Source organism: Dipodomys ordii, unplaced genomic scaffold (genome assembly GCF_000151885.1).
Source record: "Dipodomys ordii isolate 6190 unplaced genomic scaffold, Dord_2.0 Scaffold34, whole genome shotgun sequence".
NCBI lineage: Eukaryota > Metazoa > Chordata > Mammalia > Rodentia > Heteromyidae > Dipodomys > Dipodomys ordii.
In genome coordinates this window covers 2349231-2371611 of record NW_012267250.1, presented here as the reverse complement: position 1 = coordinate 2371611, position 22381 = coordinate 2349231, and the positions used below count along the sequence as shown (strand labels likewise).

The window sequence follows — 22381 nt, the reverse complement described above, 5'->3', positions numbered from 1 at the left end:
AACATGCTCATTTGGGGGTGTTCTGCTCGTTCAGGTTTTGAATAAAACAAAAAGATCAGGATTGACATTTCTGGGTAAATAAACCCTTTCCTGAGTTTCCCAATGTTCAAAACCAGAATGGAAAAGAAAACAAAGAATTGAGCTTCAGCCGGTATCCTGCAACAAGAGTCCAGCAATCCGCCTTTCCAAGTGAATCAGACGCAGAGGGCTCGGAGATGGTAGTTAGAAAACCAAACCAGGCAGGGTGGTGACCCGGAGTCATCTGTGAAAAGCTGTCCCAGGCCAGGGAGGTTAAAAGGCTTGGTCTGGGCTTCACCCAACACCCTACAAAGCCAGACGCGCGGGGAGGCTTTGAAGCCAGTCGCAGGCGCCAGCTGAGAAGGAACTTCGCCCACGCTGGGCCCGAGGCCGGCTCTACCTGTGTCACAGGGTCCCGGGGCTCCACAGGGCTCCTCTCCGACAGCAGCCATCCTCCACCAGTCACCCGAAGACGCTCGAGAGACGCGGAAGGCCCGGGACCGGAAGCCGCGCTCCGAGGTCGCCCCCTGCCTACCGGAACCGGAAGTCGCCCGCCAGCAGCCGGCGCGTCGCCCCCGGCGGGCCGGCCCGGCACCACCATGCTCTGCGGCTGTCCCGGCGTCCTCAGGACCTCCGCAGCGCCCGCCGCGGCCCTGGCTGCGGCGCTGCTCTCCTCGCTCGCGCGCTGCTCTCTCCTGGAGCCGGGCGACGCGGTGGTCTCGGCGCTCAGTCCCTACTTCGGCACCAAGACCCGCTACGAAGATGTCAACCCGGCGCTGCGGTCGGACCCCGAGGCGCCGCGGCGGGACCCGAGGTTGCTGGAAGGTTCCTGCACCCCTGTGCAGCTGGTCGCCCTCATCCGCCACGGCACCCGCTACCCCACGGCCAAACAGATCCGCAAGCTGAGGCAGCTGCACGGGCTGCTGCAGGCCCGCAGGTCCGGCGGTGGGGACGGGGAGGCCGGCGGCCTGGGCGCCGCCCTGGCCGCCTGGCCGCTGGGGTACGCGGACTGGATGGACGGGCAGCTGGTGGAGAAGGGACGGCTGGACATGCGGCGCCTGGCGCTCCGCCTGGCCGCGCTCTTCCCGGCCCTCTTCAGCCGGGAGAACTACGGCCGCCTGCGGCTGGTCACCAGCTCCAAGCACCGCTGCGTGGACAGCGGCGCCGCCTTCTTGCAGGGGCTGTGGCAGCACTACCACCCGGGCTTGCCGCCCCCCGACGTCGCAGGTGAGCCGCGGGGGGCCGGGCCCGGCTCGGGCGCGCCGTCCTCAACGCTTCCATTCCCAAACCGTGGGCGACCCCAGACCCAGCCTCTCCCGCTCTCTCCGCCGTCTTCCATTCTTCGGGTTGCCCTCTCTGAGGACCGAATGTGTGGGCCGGACCATTCGCTGTCTTTGTAAATATGTTTGTTTATTCATCCCTCCCCGATGAATTTAGCACCTTCTACGTGCTGGACGCCTGAGGATCCAGCAAGGGGAGAGCTAGACGTAGAGATCTCTCTCGAAATTCTGTATTTTCCGTTCCCAAATGGAATTGCCCCGGGATCTCCAGCCCAGCCCATCTTCCCACTAAGGCAGGTAGTTGGGAACATTTAAAATCTACACCCAACTTTCACAGTCATTGGTTCTGGCAATAGCTTAAATTTTTTTTTAATTGATCTCTTTTTCAGATGTGGTTTCCAGATTTAGACGTTGTGCAAGGAAACTGCTCCCAAACCTTTATGCCCTGCTTCTTCCTTCTGTTTTGTTACCATGTGTACTATAGAGGTCCCTTATTGTAGCTGTGAGACATGGGCACATGCGATAACTTAAAAATTCCAGAAGTTTAGTTACACTTCTAACAAGTGCAGAAGCTGAACCCAAGATTGTGCCTCTTTATCTAGTTTAAGGAAGGACTAAGACCCAGAATTGGGGTGCCTTTTCCATTTGAAATTGTTTAATGGGCACAAATAATGAAAACTTAATGCCTAGCACATGCTAGACATCCCTTACATTTGTTTTACTAAATCTTAACAACTGCTTTCTGAAATTGGTGGTAGTTCATCAAAAGATGAAAAAAAAATCAGATAATTTTCTCATTTTCACCTGACTAGCTGTGGAACCAGGAAAGCCGATTCAGAGTTTTAAATTATTATAGTATATGTCTTCCATGTGTCCTGTAACATTCCTACTGAGAACAATAACGTGTAACATCTTTGTGTCAGGAGATAAATAAGTGTTAATAGTTGCTTATTAGTTTTAAAGGTCAGAATTGAAATGAGGAGTATCATTTAGCTGTGAAGTTTACATAAAAAGAAGTACTTCTGTAGCAATTAAGCCATCTTTAAGAAATTACTCCACTGACTGTGTGTTATGCTTATAATTGACTGACTACATGCAGTTGTTGAATTGTGTGTTTTAATTATAGCAATCCTTTTCTAGTAGCATGAGTGAAACTTTTCCCCAAATCCCTTAAATTAACTGAATATCAGAAGCAGACCATTTAAATGTAGCACCATACATACTGTGTCTTTTATACTGGAACTCCTGGAATGAATGAATGACGTCTTCAGATTGCATTGTAGAAATTGCTATTAGCCTCAGAGTGCTCTTAATGATCAGAATGGTTCAGGATAAACCCACGCTTCATCATTTTTTGTTTCAGAGATTAAGTCTTTTGCCCAGCCACTTCATTATCATTTACAGACAGTTGTTTGGCCTGTGGTGTATATGTTTTGTTTGAGAAAACCAATGAATTAGAGTTAATATTTTCAATGTCTTTGTTTAAAGAGCTGCAAGAATTGGATAATAAATTTAAGGCCACAGAAATTTCAGTCTCTAGTTATTTGAGATTTTTAAGTAAGACATATAACTCAATTGGCAAAGTAGTCAGAATTATCCATTTCAGTGAGCATCAATATGAGACATTTTAATTTCATATTTTGTACTCAGAAGCGATTTATTTTTGTGATGAATTATTCGAATGATTGAGATTTGTTTTGAATTTGACTTTTAAAAGGCCCCCCAATTTCAGGATGATTGTGAATGTGTTTTTGGTACATATGTGTTGCCAAGTTGGAGAAATAATGTAACCTAATTGAATTTTAAATGGAAAGGTTACCTGGGAACTTCAGTTATAAGATAAAAAGCATCCACCACAGTGAAGCATATCAGCTGGATATTTTGTGTATTTTGATATATTGTATATTTTGTGTTGTCAGTCTTTTTTTTCTTTATAACACAGAATCTTCTGTAAAGTCATAGGGTTGGGAAAGTAAAAAAACAAAATGTTCCTACTTTGAGTTTAGTAGAGAAACAGATCAAGTCTTGAATTTTATCTCATTTAGTATACCTAGAAAGTTCAAATTTTCATTTACTTTTTAAAATATTCTGGACCTGGCCAAAAGGCCCCCTAAAACAGTTTTGTACTTTTTATGACCTACCTGTAACTATTTTTGTTTTCTACAAGAAAACAGTAAATTCATTTACTTTTACATTGTATTGTATTAACACATTTTACTTTCAAAAATCTACTTTTTAGTTTTTTCTAGCATATCTTCTTATGTATTACAATCATTATAAATAGGAAATAGTTTTACCACTGGCTTTTCTTGTTTGTCTGTTTCTTTTTTTGCTGGTCATGGGGCCTGAACTCTGGGCCTGGACACTGTCCCTCAGCTCTTCAGCTCAAGGCTAGTACTCTACTACTTTGGGCCACAGCGCCACTTCCAGCTTTTTCTGCTTATGTGGTGCTGAGGAATCCAACCCAGGGCCTCATGCATGGCAAGCACTCTACCACTGAGCCACTTTCCTAGCCCCTACCACTGGCTTTTCTTGATTATTATGTGCTTATTTTTGACATTCAAAGTTATAGGTTGCTAGTGTTCCTTTTTCATATTTCAAATAAAATTTTCAAGAATTTGAAGTTAAATTACTTACATATGTATAATTTTGTCTTTTAGATATGGAGTGTGGACCTCCAAGAATCAATGACAAACTAATGAGGTTCTTTGATCATTGTGAGAAGTTTTTAACTGAAGTGGAAAGGAATGAGACAGCTCTTTATCATGTAGAAGCCTTCAAGACTGGACCAGAAATGCAGACTATTTTAAAAAAAGTTTCAGATACTTTACAAGTACCAGTAAATGATTTAAATGCAGGTAATATATCAATTATCTTCCACTTGAATTTTAAGAACTCACAGTTGAATTTATGTTAAGAAACAGTATGTCCAGAAGCAAGAAAATTGAAAGCTTTATTTTTAGATTCATAGTGTTCTTTGAGTATTATATAAATTAATATATAAGTTTTATTGGAATGATCTGGATTTTTTGAGGTCAGAGGAATATATAAAGCTTCATTTCTAAATATTACTTACAAAACAAAAATTATCTTTTCTGACTTATCTCTTTATTCCTTTTTGGTTGCTTTGTATAGAGTTTTTTTGTATTTATTACTACTATGGTTTTATTACTACTTTTGAGTATTGAGGGTTTTTGTTTTAGTTTTGTTTTTGTTTTCTTGTGTTGATACTGGGGGTTGAACTCAAGGCCTGGTGCTGTCCGTCAGCTTTTTCACTTAAGACTGGCATTCTACCACTTGAGCCACAGCTCTACTCCTAGCCTTTTGATGATTAATTGGATATGAGTCTCATAGACTTTCCTGCGTGGGCTTTGAATCTTGAGCCTCAGATCTCAGCCTCCTGAGTAGCTAGGATTAGAGACAGGAGCCACTGGTGTCTTGCCTGAGTATTGTATTTTCCCTAGCAATCCTCTCTTACAAGACTATTTTATTATCATATTGTCTTCTTTTTTAATATTTAAATTCCTGTTCCATATGAAATCTTTTTTGTGTTCCAAAAATCTAACAAGAAGTCAGAAGGGTCATAACAGATGAATCAGCACAACTCATCAAGATCATTTGTCTAGCTTCTTTATTTTATAGGCAGACAATTTGAAATGTAAAGAGCTTAGAGTGACTTGCCCAGAAATTAGTGGCAGAGGTAGATTTTTATATTCCCAAGTCTTTTGTTTTGTTTTGTAGTTTTTCTTCTTAAACCTCAAAGACTATTTTGCTGAATTTATGTTTAGTTATATTCTTTCTGGTTATGAAATATAACATTGAGTTTCATACTAAAACTAAGTAAGCTAGGTCCTTTAATCAAACATAAGTATTTGTAAGCTATTTTATACTATGTTATATAATGGGATTATAAGATCTCTAACAATTATATGTCCATTTATTATTACCCATATCATAATTTTTTGAAAGGCATATTATTTCTCAATTTTTTTTTTTTTTGTTGTTGTGAGGCTTGAACTTTGGGCCTAGGCACTGTTCCTGAGCTCTTTTTCCTCTCTCACTTTGAACCACATCACCACTTCTGTTTTTTTAGTTGTTAATTGGAGATAAAAGTCTCACAGACTTTCCTGTCTGGGCTGGCTTTGAACTGCTATCCTCAAATCTCAAGCCTCCTGAGTAGCTAGGATTACAGGTATGAGCCACCAGCACTCCTATAATGTGGTCTTTTAAATTTGTTCATCATAAAATTTGTTCATAATTTGAGTTTCTTTAAATTACATTTCATGGCCCTTTATGTAAGTAAAGGTTATGTATATTGCCAGTGCTAAGGATTTTGTGTGTGTGTGTGTGTGTGTGAACTGTATACTGCATCAGGATTCTTTAGACTCTGAACTAGTGTGGAAAGTATAGCAACAATTAATTTGGGACCCCATTTTACCTTAGGACAGAAGAAAGGATGTAAAATTTCAAGAAAAATGAAATTAGTAGAAATAAAACCTGTAGATTACTTTTTTCTCCTCTGGCATTAGATGTCCTCCTCCTCTTCTCCTTCCTTCCTTCCTCCTCCTTCTTCCTTCTTTCTCCTTTTTTTTTGTCATCTACTTCTTGATCCAAGAGCAGCAGTGTTTTATTGATACTGACAAGGACTACCCTTAGGAATCTGAGCACTCATTTCCAAAGCCCTTTCTTCAGTACCAATATGTATTTAAAAGTAACATAGTCACAAATTAGCATTGTGAAAATCTCAAATAACTTGTTTTTTAATTCAGTTCTGAAATTGCTTGGGCAGCTAAGTTTGAAAAACTGATAGTGTTTCACTTCTCCTGCCCATTTAGCCACTCCGCTCTTTCTTTCCTCTTTATCATCTTCTACATACTTTTCTACAGACTCCCCTTTCTCTTAAGCCCTTCTCTCATGTGATTTTCCCAATAGCTATAGAATAACTGTTGCATAGTTTTAAAAAGAATTAATAAATGTACTTCATTACTAATTTGCGACTAAGACATAAATTTGGTTTCCTTTTTCCTTCCCTCTAAAAAATCAGCAGTATCAAGTTGCGTTTAACCATATGCTCTTGGTAATCTTTTTACTGGGTTTTCCAGGCAGACATGCTTCTAGTAGATAACAAATTTTAGGACAGGGTTTCACTGTAGCACAGGCTGGCCTCAAACTAGAGAGCCTCCTGCCACTTCCTTCTGAGTGCTAGGAATACAGGCATATGCCACCGTGCCCAATTCAAGCTTTAATAGCTAAAAAGCACTCATTTCCAGAAAGTTTTTAGTTTCCTTGGACCAGCACCTCTCCCGCCTCATGATTTCCTAATAGTTGTGGTTCTACCAATTTACATTGTACAAAGCAATACTTCGATAGGAAAAAAACTGAGTCTGTTCTCTAAACCAAACATCCAGTTTCTGTAGCTTCCCTACACATAATTTTCTACAGATATTTAGTTTTGTAAAAATTATAGAAACTAATAACCCACAAAATTTTACCTATTTTTTCCCCCTAGATTTAATTCAGGTGGCTTTTTTCACCTGTTCATTTGACCTGGCAATTAAAGGCATTAAATCTCCTTGGTGTGATGTTTTTGATGTAGATGATGCAAAGGTAAGTGTTCTGCAGTTTTAGTCACATGATTTCTTTGGTGTTGCTGTTATGTAAATCACTTCTGAAAATAGGCAGAGTTAAGGAATTTAAACTCATTTTCCTTAAGTAGAGGTTAATGTTCAGATAGATTCCACATACTTGTAAATACTTTGGGTTCATAAATCACTGGAAAAAAATTTTCTGTGGTGATTTGATTTCTATATACTTCCTTACCTGCTCCAACTTAAAAACCTATTTTACCTACCATCAGATTTTACCACTGGGAAGAGTTGTAGAGTCAGTATAGAACAAGTTGCTGTTTTTATAGGAAGTCAAAGCTCTGGGAGACTTAAGTGGTTTTCCGAACATCTGATTCTTTTCTAGCAGTTTTCATGAGAAATGGAGCTCTATGTTTCACCTAGTGGTGGCAGTAATTCATCTTTTTTTTTTGTTGTTGGTCCTGGGCTTGAACTCTGGCCCTGGGTGTTGCCCCTCAGCTCTTCAGTCCTTCTACCACTAGAGCCACAGTGCCCCTTCTGGCTTTTTTTTTCTTTCTGTTAATGTGGTGTTGAGGAATCGAACCCAGGCCTCATGCATGCGAGGAAAGCACTCTACCACTGACCACCTTCCCAGCCTTTCATTGTATTTTCTATCTGCATATTTCATTCCTCCTTTTTTCTTTTCATTCTTAGAACTGTGACTTTTGGACTCTTAGACAGGTGTATAGTGGCTTTAAAGGAGGTAAATTCTGAGTATGGGATTGTTATTTTCTCAAACATTGTTAGTACATTTTTCCAAGAATTACAGATTTCTGATACCCTTGTTATCTCTTGCATATATATAAACCTTCAGTTTTTTTTTTATAGAGAAATAAACAGTTAACTTCAGAATTTAAATTCTAAAAAGAAGTTTACTGTTTGGCAGATAGAACAATTTTAAGCTGAAAGCTAATGTACTTGTATAAATAAGTGCTTCATTTTGGTACTTAGAGACTTAAGTGATATGGTAAGTACTGTGTCAGAATAGAGATGACACTCAATGGTTGAGGTGGAAGAAGAGTGTAAAGTACCCCCCAGTAGATAATTGCATAAGGATGCTGAGTACTAAGTATATTCTATGAAATTCCATGTCCCTACATCACTTCCTGATGACCCATTTTCCTCTTTCTCCACTACTCTGTTCATCATTTGTAACTGTGTATAACTATCACTTCAGAAACTTCCTTCAGTAGGTAGGATCAACAATTATTTTTGGGGGGAGGGATTAATACTGGGGCTCAAACACAGGGCCTTGAGCTTTTTAGACAGGAACTGTATCACCTGGGCTATGCCTCCAGAAGCCTTTTTTGCTTTAGCAATTTTTTAAAATAGCATCTCATGTTTTTGCATGGGGCCTGGCTTTGGATGGTGATACTCCTACTTATATCTTTCACGTAGCTTAAGCTTCTTTTGTGAGATGGGGTTCTCACTGACTTTTTGCCTAGACTGGCCTTAAACTGTGGTCCTGATCTCTACCTTGCTAATATTACAGATGTGAGTCATCATGCCTTACCTAAATTTGGGACAGTTTTAAAATTGATAAGAGCACTATTTATAAATGAATACTTAGGATCACCATTCACACCAAATTCTCACTTCTCATTTTTCTGATTCAAAGTTATAACAGAGTACTGTATATCGCGGACCACAGGGCCAACTCCTAAACATGTGAATGGCAAGTATAAACTCAGAATGCTATGATTCTATTTTTTAGAATAATAGTTAAACAATGTAACCTTTTCAGAGAGAATTATTAAATCGGGCAACATTTATGGGAATATATTAGAAATGATTTTTGAATTTTTTTATTTGTAGGTATTAGAATATTTAAATGATCTGAAGCAATACTGGAAAAGAGGTTATGGATATACCATTAATAGTCGATCCAGCTGCACCCTATTTCAGGATATCTTTCGGCACTTGGACAAAGCCGTTGAACAGAAGCAAAGGTAAAACTTTAAAATTTGAAGTGTATTCTGAGTTTGTTATTCAGATTCTAGAAAATATTTTGTAATGGATGATTTAAAAACCTTTGCAGATTATGGTGATGGATGTTGTCCAAACTATATTTTAGTTTTGCTTGTAGGCGTTGGTACTACTTGCTGCCTTTGAGACTTTTCCCTCTCTCAAATTACATTCATAATATCCATTATGTTATTGGATATAGCTGTAGTACATTTTTACTATGATTCAGTATTCAAAAGTGTGAATATACTATAATTTGCTCTTGTCAACAGGTATTTAGGTAGCTTCTATTTATTGTTATTATAAATACTATAATTATTCATTAACCCTTGCACATGGCTCCTAGTTTATTATAAAGAAGAGTTCTCATTTAAACCTTTGCTAACTAACATTCATACTTTTCAAATTTTCTTCAAAAAATCATTTTTGGGGGCTAGAAGTGTGATGTACATGTTTAGCATGCATGGAATCCTGTGTTCAATCCCCACCACTCTTCTCCCTCCCCCCATTATTTTTCATGCTATGTACAAACATTTTGGTAGAACCCAACCCTGTGTTATTTGATAGATATGTTTACATGAAGGTTAGCAGTTTTCCATTGGTGGTAAGACTCATGCTATAAAAAAGAATCATGCTATTAAAAAATAAGACAGTAAAAGACTGGAGGTGACATGTTGTCCTCTATTTCCAGTAGTAAGTTTTATTTTTACCAATATATATTATTTGTTGGCATGACAGCAGAATTTTCTTGGATTTGATGGGAGAAGACATTACCAACCATTTATTTTCATTTTCTGGGGATTTTAGGAATATAATACCTTATATGAGGTAAGAGTTAACAGATAGGGATCTGTAGATCCAACTAACTATGGATCTAAAAATTTTGAAAAAAGTGTATCTGTTCTGAACATGCTCAGAATATTTTTCTTGTTATTAATTTTCCTTACAGGATTACATAGTATTTACATTAGGAATTACAAGTATGGGAGGGTACAGGTAGATGACATGTAAATATTACACTATTTTATATAAACACCTCTGATGACTAAGTTAACATCTGTAGATTATGTTACTAATGGAGATCTTGGAACCAATTACCCACAAATACTGAAGGATCATTGTATATTGTAAATTGATTTTCAGTAAAAGATGCCAAGACAATGCTGTCTGTTCAACAGATAGTTTTGAAACATGGATATCCATGCTAATTAAAAAAAGATACCTAACTTCATAAGAAGAGTCAGATTTAAATGTAAAATGTAAAACCATAAAACTTTTAGAAAAATGTATGTACAGCAACTTAAGGGTAAATATTCATGATTTTGGTAAGTTAAGGATTTCTTAGATATAATGCCAAGAGCATAATTCATTAACATAGACTTGTAGGATATATTTGTAATAATGCCAAGAGCATAATTCATTAACATAGACTTGTAGGATATATTTGTAAATCATATATACATATAAATAAGGATTTGAATCTAGAATGTGCAGAATTAAAGCTCACTAATAAGCTCACAAATAACCCAGTTTTTTTTTTAAAAGCACAAAAGGGCTAGTAGTGTACATCAGTGGCAGAGTGTGCACTGAACATGAACAAGTCACACATAAAAAAGAAGAAAGATTTTTTTTCAAATATTTTTTTATTGAGATTATGTGACTACATAAATTTCACAATACTGTGGCATAGTTATATTAGCTAAAGTCACAAAACATCTTTTAATCTTCAGAAAAAAGATTTGAATGGACTTCATTGGAAAAGATAGATAGACATATGGATCACAAATGAGCACATGAAAAGATGCTTATCATCAATAAATATTAAAGCCACAGTGAAATGTCACTAATATATCTCCTAAAACAGGAGATAGAAAAGGATTGTCCCAAGCCGGGCGCTGGTGGCTCACGCCTGTAATCCTAGCTACTCAGGAGGCTGAGATCTGAGGATTGCGGTTCAAAGCCAGCCTGGGCAGGAGAGACCGTGAGACTCCTATCTCCAATAAACCACAGAAAACCGGAAGTGGCGCTGTAGCTCAAGTGGTAGAGTGCTCGCCTTGAGCTGAAGAGCTGAGGGACAGCGCCCAGGCCCAGAGTTCAAGCTCTACGACCGACAAAAAAAAAAAAAAAAGAAAAGGATTGTCCCAAGTACAAAGACACTGCAAACATCTACACTATTTACTGCTGATGTTAATGTAAACTCGTATAGTCTCTTTGAAAAGTTTCTTAAACACGTTTATATAAGATTTAGCAACTCCAGTCCTATCTGTTAATTAGTGATAAATAAGTCAGCTTTGTCTACATAGAATATATAGTGGTATTAGTTATGATAGCTAAAAATTAAATAATTCAAATGCCCATCAAGTGATAAATTGACCAACACAATATGACACATCCATATAATACAACACAACTCAGCAACGGAATGCACGCTAATAGATTAAATCAAATGGATGCCTTCAGAACATTATGCTAAGTAAGTCAGATATGTAAGACTATGTGTTGAATGATTCTGTTTATTTTTGAAATTTCTGAAAAAGGCAGATCTTAAGAGACAAAAATACATCATTGATGTCTGTATTAGATTATAAAAAATTTTGCATTACAAACACTATTTATGTTAAAAGATTGATTAAAATTTTAAAGAGACTGATATAGCTAATAAAAGGAATAAAATATACCTGTATACTATCTGTCTAAAATATGGATTGAAATGTGGCCTCCACATCAATCATAAATACTCACTTATTCATTCAAGCTCCCAAAGAACCAAGGATGATTATCCTGATCCACACCTCCAATAATACCTTCTATCCAACTAAAGTGAATCACTTTTGCCATTCACTCACTAACAGTTTTCAGTCTCATTGATTGTATCCTCAAGTCCTGTAAATTTTACTCTGTAAGTACTCCAGGCACTTCTTTCCAGCCTCACTGCTGACAGCATTATACACCCTTATAACAGACTCCTTGAAGAGGCCTGCCTGGGCAGACGACCTTATGAATACTAGTTGCCAGAGGTGCAGAAATTGTGCAAATGTACTTACTAAAACAGAAATAAGAATATATCACTCCTGTACTTGAACCCATTCTAGTGGCTTCCTCTTGAGAGCACAGTTCAAACTGCCCATCTTGTCTCCCTTCTTGAGTAGCTGTCATCATAGGAGTGAACCACTGTGCCCAGTTGAATAATAAAGTTCTAATTGAGTATTTGTCTTTGTATTTTTCTGATTTATCAAACATTAATCTCTTTTAATGACTTAAAATCCTTGTTTTTGGATTTAAACTTTATGACACTATGTGAATGAATGAGTGTATGAGTATGTGTTTGTGTGTGTGTGTGTGTGTATAAGTGTAATAACTTGCCATGTTGGACAAACAAGTGATTTTACCTTAATTGTAGAGTTCTCAGACTTTTTACTTTCTTTGATACTCTTGTTTCCTTCCTTTAAGATTACAATATGTGTACATACATATTGTACACATATTGTACATATTATTTTTTATATTGAAATTAACTCAGTTTTCAATGCCATTGAATGTTTTTTCAACATGATTTTACTTAGTGGAAGAAATTGAAGACTGATAATGTTATATATCACTTGTCAGTATTTCAGTAAAATATAACTAGCTGTCTGAATTCTGAGTCCCTAAATTATTAGAATCTTGACATTTATTTTTCCTCCTTAAACTGCCTGTGGTGATGAGATTAGAGTTAAAACTAGTGAATACACTATTAGAGCAAATTTAAGCAGCAGCTGTTTCATGAGCAGTTATGACTAGAAAAACAAACTGAATTTATAGAAGAAGTGAAATAACTGAGTTATTTCAACTTTCCTTTCCCCTATTATCTCTGTTCACGTGTCTTTTTAGATAGGGAAAAATCATCCAATCACTTTTTGTTTTCTCAAAACTTATTTCTTGTGAACTATTAATTATTTACCTCCTGAGATCTTCTGTTTTGTCAAGATTATTTCCAGACAGCAAAATTATTTGTTACAAATAATAAATGACTGTTACTGTTATTAAATAACTATTTTTTTCCCTACATTTTAATGTGCTCTCAGTTTTTGGTATTTTCAGTTTTTATTGTTGAATAAGACTTTTTAGGTTGTATAATGCCGTATTTTGCCATAAGATGGCAGCATTGAAATCATCATGTAGTGGCACCAGCTTGAATGGACATTAAAGTGTAGCTATTGCTGGGCACTAGTGGCTCATACCTGTCAGTCTAATAGCTGAAGTCAGAGAATTGCAGTTGGAAGCCAGCCCTGAAAGAGACTCTAATATTCAACTAATTACCAAAAAGCTGGAAGTAGAGTTGTGGCTCAAGTGGCAGAATGCTAACCTTGAACAAAAATCCTCAGAAACAGCAATAGCCTAAGTTCTGAGTTCAAGCCCCAGGACTTGTGCATGTGTGTACATGTGTTACCCCCCCCCCACACACATACATACATACACAATATTACACATACCCTACCTTTTCTTTAGTATCCAAAATAGTACTCTGATCCAGTTAGTGTTCCCAGTGTTTAGTGGTAAAATATCGAGTCCTTTTTTTTTTTCCTGCATTACCTGTTTTACTCAGTGCCACATTGCCCTTGCCTTCTACATTTACTGTTTTTGAAATATTGCAGCTTATCTCAATTCTTTCCTCTTCTTTCCATCCTCATTCCCATCAGCCTCATTTCAGGTTTGTATCTTCTATTCCCTTTCCCCTACATTGTAGCTACTACAATTAAAGTCTTCTTGAGTTCAGACTTCGATTTTACCTAAGTACAATCCTCTTCCTGATCATATCTTACTTTTGTGTTAATCATTCAGTAACTCCCATTGCTTGACTGTACAAAGTACACTGAAAGGTTTATCATACCCTTTTGTTTTCTTTCTTGAAGATAGTGTTAGTGATAGTGAATCTTTTGGTGGAGAAAGTATTGAGGTTTGAACTCAGGGATTCATACTTCCTTGCCAGGCATCCTGCCAATTGAGCAACACATCTAGCCCTTTTCCTTCTTGCTGTGGTTATATTTGTGATGAGTTCTTGCTTTTTGCCAGAGCTGTCCTGAATGTACGTGTGTGTGTGTGTGTGTGTGTGTGTGTGTGTGTGTGTGTATTTGTATAATGCATAGAGTACGCACAGTGCAAGAGTACGCTATCTTTAGTCTGGCAAAATTTGTGTTTTTGGAGGTGCTGGTACTGGGCCTTGAATTTAGGGCCTCATGCTCTCACTTAGTTTTTTTTTTACTCAAGGCTGGTGCTCTGCCACTTGACCCATTCCTCTGCTTTTGGCTTTTTGGTAGTTAATTGAAGATTTTTGAGTTTGTCTGCCTCTGCTGGCTTTAAACAATGATCCTTAGATCTCAGCCTCTTTAGTAGCTAGGATTATAGACATGAGCCAGGACACCCAGCTCTGCAATTCCCATATGGGTTATCCTTTCATCTTTTGATGGGTGTTTATAGATTATCTCCAGATTGGGGCTGTTACAAATAAAACAGATGTGGAGATATGCTTTCATTCTGGATATATCCTTAGTCAGATTTAGGCTTTAAAAAATACTTTCCTAGTCTAGATTTATTTTTTTTTTCATTTTGGAAACTGCCTTCTGATGGGCTAATTTTATCTTACCATTGATGGATTTCTCATGTTACCCTATGTATTTCAGGGTTTTTCCAGTTTGGCTATGTGAACACAAACCATTCATTGCCTTGTAATAGCTTTGGAAAATTTCATCTGCTGTTCCTTTGCAGTGTTGCTTTCCCCACCTCCATTTGGATAGTTTTCCCACATGCTTTCCCACATGCTTCCCACATGCAGCTGACATTTCGAGGGGACCTTACTGAGTTCTCTTTTCATAATACTCATTCTCTGTTATTCTGACCTAGGAATTTTATCAGTGTGGCTTCCCTAAAGACCCTTTCCAATCTCATGATTGCCTTTTTGTTTGGGCTTCTATTCCCCACATTGCAAACTCTAGGCAGGAAGCTGGGGCAGTTGATGGGTTTACCTCATTTGCCTGCCTTCTCCCTTACTTTGATTATTATTATCTGAGACCTGCTGTTTCATATTTCTGGTTGAAGTAGGCAGGATAGTATGGTAACTCTGGTCCCTATCACTCCATTTTAGCTGAAAATGTAAGCTGTTTATGTATTTTTGCTTGAGGAAGAATACTTGTATCATTTTAGTTGTCAAATCCAGGCTTTTCCAGATAGTAACCGGAACTGATGTTTCAATCAACCATATAAAGTTTGAAAAAAATGTTTTTTTGTTTTTTTAAAATTTTCTTCCCAAAGCAGCTTATATCACTGGGAGTTGCTGTTGCTTATTTGTGCACTTATGTAAGTATGGAAATTACATGAATTACCTAAAGCTCTATTTGATATTCCTGGATTCGATTCTTGTTTGTTTTTTTTTAAGTATAATTTGTGTAACATCAGTTGTGTGTGAAACGTGATCTAGGAGCTTAAAAAAATTTAGTCTAAGTACATTTGGAGAAAAACATGCAATTACCTAATTTTTTCTGGTTGAGCTTTTTAAATGACTTTCTTTGCTTTGGTATTTTATACATTGTACACATACAGAGTCAATCCTCAATAATATAATTTTAGATTTCAACTAAATCTTAATTTGGCTGAAGCTTTAATAAAATCTCCTTATTAATTTAAATAAGTAAACGAGGGCATATATTTAGGTAACTGCATTCTTCTTTGATAACAGTAGGTAATTCACTTGACCACATTGAACTTCTTTAAAATAAGAACTAGATTTACCAGTTCACAACCCTAAAACATGATTCTTTCTGTGTGTTTCTGTAAAGAAATTAATACACATATATACATTTAGTTTCTTATATTTGTATTAACAGTTGATGTTTCCCAAGGTTTTTTTTTTTAAGTTAAAATGTACTTCTTTTTGGTTTTATAACTTAGAAAACATGACAGCACCAGTTAATGTAGTTATCTTAGAGGAAAGGGCAGAATTAAAATTATGCCATTCTATACTTTTGTTTTCCCTGTTTTGAGAAAATTTTCTGTTATGTAGACATTTCCTGTTATGAAGACATTTCACTAGTTGACAATCTGTTTGTGGATGGATTATAGTTAATTAAAAGTTTGTTTAAAGCTCTCATAAAACAAAATAAAAGTTTGTACATTTAATTCTGTATAGATATTTTAAATATAGAATTTATTAGGATAAAATTATTTGATTTCTAGAATGCATGTAATTCTAAAGATAAAAGCCAATATTGGACAGAATTTTACCCACATTAATTCTCAGAATTTCATATTGTACTATAGCACACCGACATTATTGAGCTATAGCGTCTGAATTCCTGAGAGACTATGTGTATATACATTTGTGCATTTATCTGAAGTCCCATTCCTTTAGTAAGATTCTTAAATTATTGAGCCTTATCTTTTATTTATTTATTTATTTATTTATTTTTGGGACCAGTCATGGGGCCTGAACTCTGGGCCTGGGCACTGTCCCTCAGCTCTTCAGCTCAAGGCTAGTGCGCTACCTCTTGAGCCACAGCGCCACTACCGGCTTTTTTCTTTTTGCTGATGTGGTGCTGAGGAATCGAACCCAGGGCCTCATGCATGCAAGGCAAGCACTCTACCACTGAGCCACCTTCCCAGCCCAAGCCTTATCTTTTAAAAAACTTGTTTATTTTCCTGCCAAAAGACTAAAGCCTTCACAACTGTGTCTGTTGAATGATAGTGGCAAGAGATCACAGAGAAAGTGGAATGTGGCAGTCTTTACATGCTCAGCAAAATTATTGCACAGTTATATGCAGAGCCCATATATGTTTGTGTGTATATGAAGAGTTGTGTAAACTGAGAATCAATTCATACTCCTTCCCTTTTTGTTCTCTCCTTTACTCATGTTATATGTTATATGTACATGTGTGTGTGCTTGTGAGACATATTCTTAATTTCTCATTCAGACTTAGATATATTTATTGCCATTTGCTATTGCCAGTATGTTGAGCTTAATTATAGACTGGCTGTAATTTGGAGAAGGTTGGGAAAGAAACAAAGAAAAATTGTCAGGCCAGCCTTGGGCTGTTTTCAAGGAGAAATTGGGGATTTTGTTCTTTACATAGTGATTGGGCCTAGACTGACTAGAGTAAACCAGTTACTGGAGATGGCTTAAAAGTTTTCTAAGACTTTTAAGTTGTAATACTTAGAGCAAAGGGCAGCACGACCTAGAATGGAACCACATCCTCTTCATAAAAGTTACTGATTTACTTTATAAAAACTTACACACACCTTTTAATGGCTTCTCTGAAAATTAGATAGTAAGTATTTCTGTATATTTTCATCAGGTTATTTAGAATCATACAAAACACTCAAAAAAATCCTTTTGTATACGTGAACACTTAAACTCCACAGCTCTCTTAGCCTGCTTTACTTGAAGATATTTGACTCCCCATTTTTGCTGTTCAGTTGTGACTGAGAATACAAACATAATAACACTTGATATGTTTTTCCATTTGATGCTTAATCCTACTTTAATCTGTCAAAACCCAGGAAATTTGAGTAAGTCTTAAAGAAGGGAAAACGGAAAAAAAAAAAAAAAGAAGGGAAAACGGGTACAAATATGAACAGCTGTTTAAAAGATTACCCATCCTGTGGAAGGAAAATAGTCTTTCCACACATTTTTATGTATTTGTATTTTATTTATATAGTCATGTATTGATATACTCAGTTTGATATTTTGACAGTTGGGTTCCAAACAATGAGTTTGTATATTTGCCTCTCATTCTTGTTTATGTTATGAAAAAAATTTGACATTCTCAGTTGTAAGTGACTCCAGATTTGGAGTATATGATTTAAAGATAGCTAAGTTCATTGGATTTTTACATTCCCAAACCATTATTTAGATAGTATTTTATTTTTTGGAGTCTTGAAGAAGTTTATATTATTTTTAAACTTTTAATGTGAACTCACCCTACCCCTACCCAATGATAACTAAGTTGAATTCAGCTAGGAAAAACAAAATAGTGAAGAAAAATATTTATGTCTTGAGCAGTTTATATTCTGAGGTATTATATACAAATACTTTTTATATAAAGCAAAAAAAATTAACATAGACTGACATGGTGGCACAGAACCTCTAATCCCAGCATTCAGCAGGATCATGAATTTTAGTTGTAACTTATTTTAAGAGTGTTAAATCCACTTCTTACCCTTAAAGCCTTTTCACATTTATTGAATTGTTCTTGTTTTGTTTGCAATGACAAAAGCCATTTAAAAGATTGTATAAAACATTTAAATACTTAAAATAATTAGTATTTAAAATAATTACATTTCTAATACATTTCCTACTTCCTTTCCATGCTGGGGATTAGAGCCAGGGCTTTGAGGATGCTAAGTACAGTTCTATTACTAAGCTACATCCTTAAATCCCATTTTTTTTGTTTTGTTTTTTCTTTAGTCCAGATACTTACAATTCTATTAAGCCAGTAATTTGTCATAGGCAACTTTTTTGACTTTTTTTAAAAAGAAAGATAGCAGCCAATTAATTATTTTATACTATGTCTAATAAAGATTGGTGCCATATATTTCAGAGTGATTTGCACATATTCCTCAATCATTTAGGTGATTATATAAAATATGTGTTATATATTATACATTCATGCTTGTATTATCTTAAAATATGCATGACCTATAGTGATGCACTATCACAGAGCAAAAGATCATGCTAAATCATGTGAACTTGATAGATTTTCCATTGTTATTCTATAATCCCCTGAAATAGAAATGGCCAAAGTGATTGTAGTTATACTTGGGGAAGGAGGAATAAAGATGGAAAGCTTGTGGCAAGGAGAGGAAGTTCATATATACAGAGGAAATAAGAAGTAGCCATCTCAGAATCCACAACACTGGGTTCTGATAAGAAGACAATTCTTCCCAGCTAGAATAAAAACAGATGTCTATCACACACTGGAGAATATACTTTAGAAGGAGTGAGTACTTGGAGTAGCTAAAGAGAGAAGCTGGTCTAGATCATAGAGGTATGCTGGTCTTATTTTAGCGAAGATTTAATGATAACATTCCTGAAGAAAGACTTCTATCTGTCTCTGTTCATCATCATGGATAGCTATTTTCTTGTTTGACGGTACTCTTTGGAATTGTGATCGCATATTATTTCAGATTAAAAACATGAGAAATTTGGTTGTTGCCTATTGTACATACTTGGAGAAGACTCAACACCTAACTTTTTTTTTTACCAAAACTATATGCTGTTAAAAACAGTGTATTTTAAGTTGTCCAGTTCTTATTCCTGTACTAGTTACCAAGCACTGACTGCAGTCCTCCTGAACTAGTAGGATGACTTGTTTTTCTGCCCTCAAATAAAAACTAATTTGATTTGGGTTAAAAGTAAACTTAAAGTGTTTAAATTCCTAAAGTATTTGTTCTGTTGTGGAAACCCAAGTATTTTCCTATATATGAGGTGAGGGCAGTACAACATTAGAAATGGCTAGTTTAGTTTTGACCCTGCTATCTTAGTTTTCCTTGTATTATTTTATTGGCACATTTATTCAGACCTTTAAAATATTTTCTTTATTTTGGTATAACTTGTATGGTAAACGTAGTTCTGAATATGAAGATTATGTTCATAGCATTTATAAGCAGTTGTCAGTTTTTCTTCCCTTTGAAAGTTGTCTGAAATATATATATATATATATATATATATATATATATATATATATATATATATCCTGGCAGAGCACATGCAGGTTCAAGTCTGGGGCTAGCTAGGTTACATACTGACAGACAGTCTGTCAAAAAAGGGATATAAATCATGCTCTTTCTGTAAAAGCTGGGAAAGGCCAGGAAGTGATTCACTGTTCTTCATAAAGCTTTTACTAGGAAAAAACTTGAAAAAAAACTTGGAAAAAGTGGCCAAAACAATAACTTAGATCATAATGTTGAGTGTGGTTAGTATTTCTAGTACTGTATAAATTTACTCCCAATCTCAGGCACATTATAGTAGGTAGCATAGATCATGCCATTATCCTTTTGTGACTACTGTGGTTTCAAAATGAGGAAATGATTGAAGGATTTACTGAACTTTTCTTTTAGGTGGGGCAGTACTGGAGTTTGAACTCAGGGCCTTGCATTTGCTATGCAAGCTCTCTGTCACTTGAGCCATTCCTCCAGCCCTTTCTTACTCCATTTATTTTTCAAATAGAGTTTTGTGTTTTCCTCCTAGAACAGCCTCAGACTGTATTCCTCCTACATAAGCCTTTTGCCTAGCTAGGATTACAGGCATGATGACTATTGCTTGGCTTGCTTATTAAAATGATGAGATGAAAAAAAAATTTTTTTTTGGGTCCGGTCGTGTGGCCTGAACTCTGGGCCTGGGCGCTGTCCCTCAGCTCTTCAGCTCAAGGCTAGCACTCTACCACTTGAGCCACAGCACCACTTCCGAATTTTTTCTTTTTGCATATGTGGTGCTGAGGAATCGAACCCAGGGCCTCATGCATGCAAGGCAAGCGCTCTACCACTGAGCCACCTTCCCACCCCCAGAAGAGATGAAATCTTGTGAACTTTTTTCTCAAACTGTCTTGGAACAGCAATCCTCAACAATGCAGAGTCTTCGCCATCATACTTGAGTTATGTAATATAAAGATTTTAAAGATGGAATTACTTAAAGTGTCTTTGTGGGGAGTTGGGTACTACCAAGTATAGTGTCTTGTGATATGAATATATATATTTCCCCTCAATTTTTCTTTTAAGGTCTCAGCCAGTTTCTTCTCCAGTCATCCTCCAGTTTGGCCATGCAGAGACCCTACTTCCACTGCTTTCTCTCATGGGCTACTTCAAAGACAAGGAACCCCTAACAGCTTATAATTATGAGGAACAAGTCCAGCGGAAGTTTCGAAGTGGCCACATTGTACCTTATGCCTCCAATCTAATATTTGTGCTTTACCATTGTGAGGATGCTAAGACTCCTAAAGAAGAGTTCCAAGTACAGATGTTGTTGAATGAAAAGGTGTTACCCTTGGCTCACTCACAGGAGACTGTCTCTTTGTATGAGGATCTAAAGAACCACTACAAGGACATTCTGCAGAGTTGTCAAACCAGTGAAGAATGTGCATTACCAAAGATGAACAGCACTTTTGATGAGCTATGAGTGCTAGCAGACCTTTATTAGTTAGCAGTGTTTTCCTGGGTGTGATTACATGCTTGAAATAGGTAGGTAGTCCCTTGACTTTTCATAGAGAAATTTTGTTTCTTTTTGGGTCTGGACATAGTAGATAAATGATTCTTCACTGGAGCAGCTCTCTTAAGGAAAAAAATAATCAAGTCAGACAACTGGCAGTGAACTTGTTTACAGCAATGAACTATGCTCCAACTTATAGGAGACCTCACACTGGAGTAGAATGATTTGAAAGCAACACTTAAAAAGTGCTGGATTACCAAAATATAATGTCATTTGAGGGATCAGTACTTGAGTTGTACTACAGGTTGTTTTTTTTTTTTTTTTTGCTTAGGTGGGACAGTCCCATTATTGCCTAATCAGCAATACTGTGAAGTATTGTAGGAGTATCACTTTGAAAGAAAGTCTACATCTCTCTAAGTGAGAGAGTAAACCAGTGTTAACAAAGTAGGTGATTTGAAAAGACATTTTTGCTAAAGAAAGACAAAAGTATAAAAAGTAATGTTTTTGTTAATACTATTTATAAAATATTTGGGTGTCTTTTTTGGTAATTCCTTTTACCTTCTGGTAGGTCTTGCAAGGCCATCTTAAATCATCATCAGAGCAATTTTGCATATATAATAATAGGACAAAGAGAACCAGTAGCAGCAAGTTAGAAGAACAGAATCAAAGTTTCTTAAATTTCTTAGCTGTATTTTTATCCTGTTATTTAGCTTTCATTTTTATATTTTGTTAATGAATTCCATCTTTTGGTTTGATTTCTTTTCTTTTTTTCCTTTTAAATAAAGACTTTATTCTGGTTGGCTTTGTTGTATAGCTTTCAGCCTTTTTGAAATAAGTAGTTCTGAGTTTGGTCAAATGCTATGAAATTATTTGCAACAATAAAATTCCTGTGTTTTTTTACTTCAGATCATTTCTGCTATCCTGTTCAAATTCAGTCAGTAATTGATGGTACATGGTTGGAATTTTAAGCAGCTTTGACTCAGGCAACATAAGGCAATTTTCCTCTAATAGAAATTGCTTCAAATAGATTTTCTTAATGCATTTTATTGTAACTTGTATTTACTTGAAAGCTTGTTTCTTTCAAAGTGAGATTTGGGATTTTTAAAATTAATAATGTTATTATACAATAGTGAAGTTTGTTTACTGGAATGCACTGCATTCATTTTTAATAGTTTACTTTTGAGGAAACACCATAGGAAAACAAGCACATAGTAAGGTCATGCATGTAACTGTACAAATTGTAATGTGTGACTTGGAGTAAGACACTTTATACCAATGGGAAAGATCCATTTTAGGCTTCCAAAACCTTAGAATAACATTTG

At 36.5% G+C, this 22381-nt stretch overlaps 1 protein-coding gene across 2 annotated transcripts; it reads left to right on the top strand.

The window, feature by feature from the left end:
• The first annotated feature begins 581 nt into the window (after positions 1-581).
• Positions 582-21964, top strand: Minpp1 (multiple inositol-polyphosphate phosphatase 1). Of its 2 annotated transcripts, XM_013017230.1 has the most exons (5): positions 582-1245; positions 3959-4156; positions 6808-6905; positions 8738-8871; positions 20633-21964. In XM_013017230.1, exons 1-5 carry the CDS (start codon positions 618-620, stop codon positions 21027-21029), a joined length of 1455 nt encoding a protein of 484 aa, XP_012872684.1. In that variant the 5' UTR covers positions 582-617; the 3' UTR covers positions 21030-21964. The 2 variants fall into 2 exon arrangements, with proteins under 2 accessions (XP_012872684.1, XP_012872685.1); XM_013017231.1 differs by lacking the exons at positions 6808-6905; positions 8738-8871 and having other exon boundaries at positions 589-1245; positions 20633-20736.
• The last annotated feature ends 417 nt before the right edge of the window (positions 21965-22381 follow it).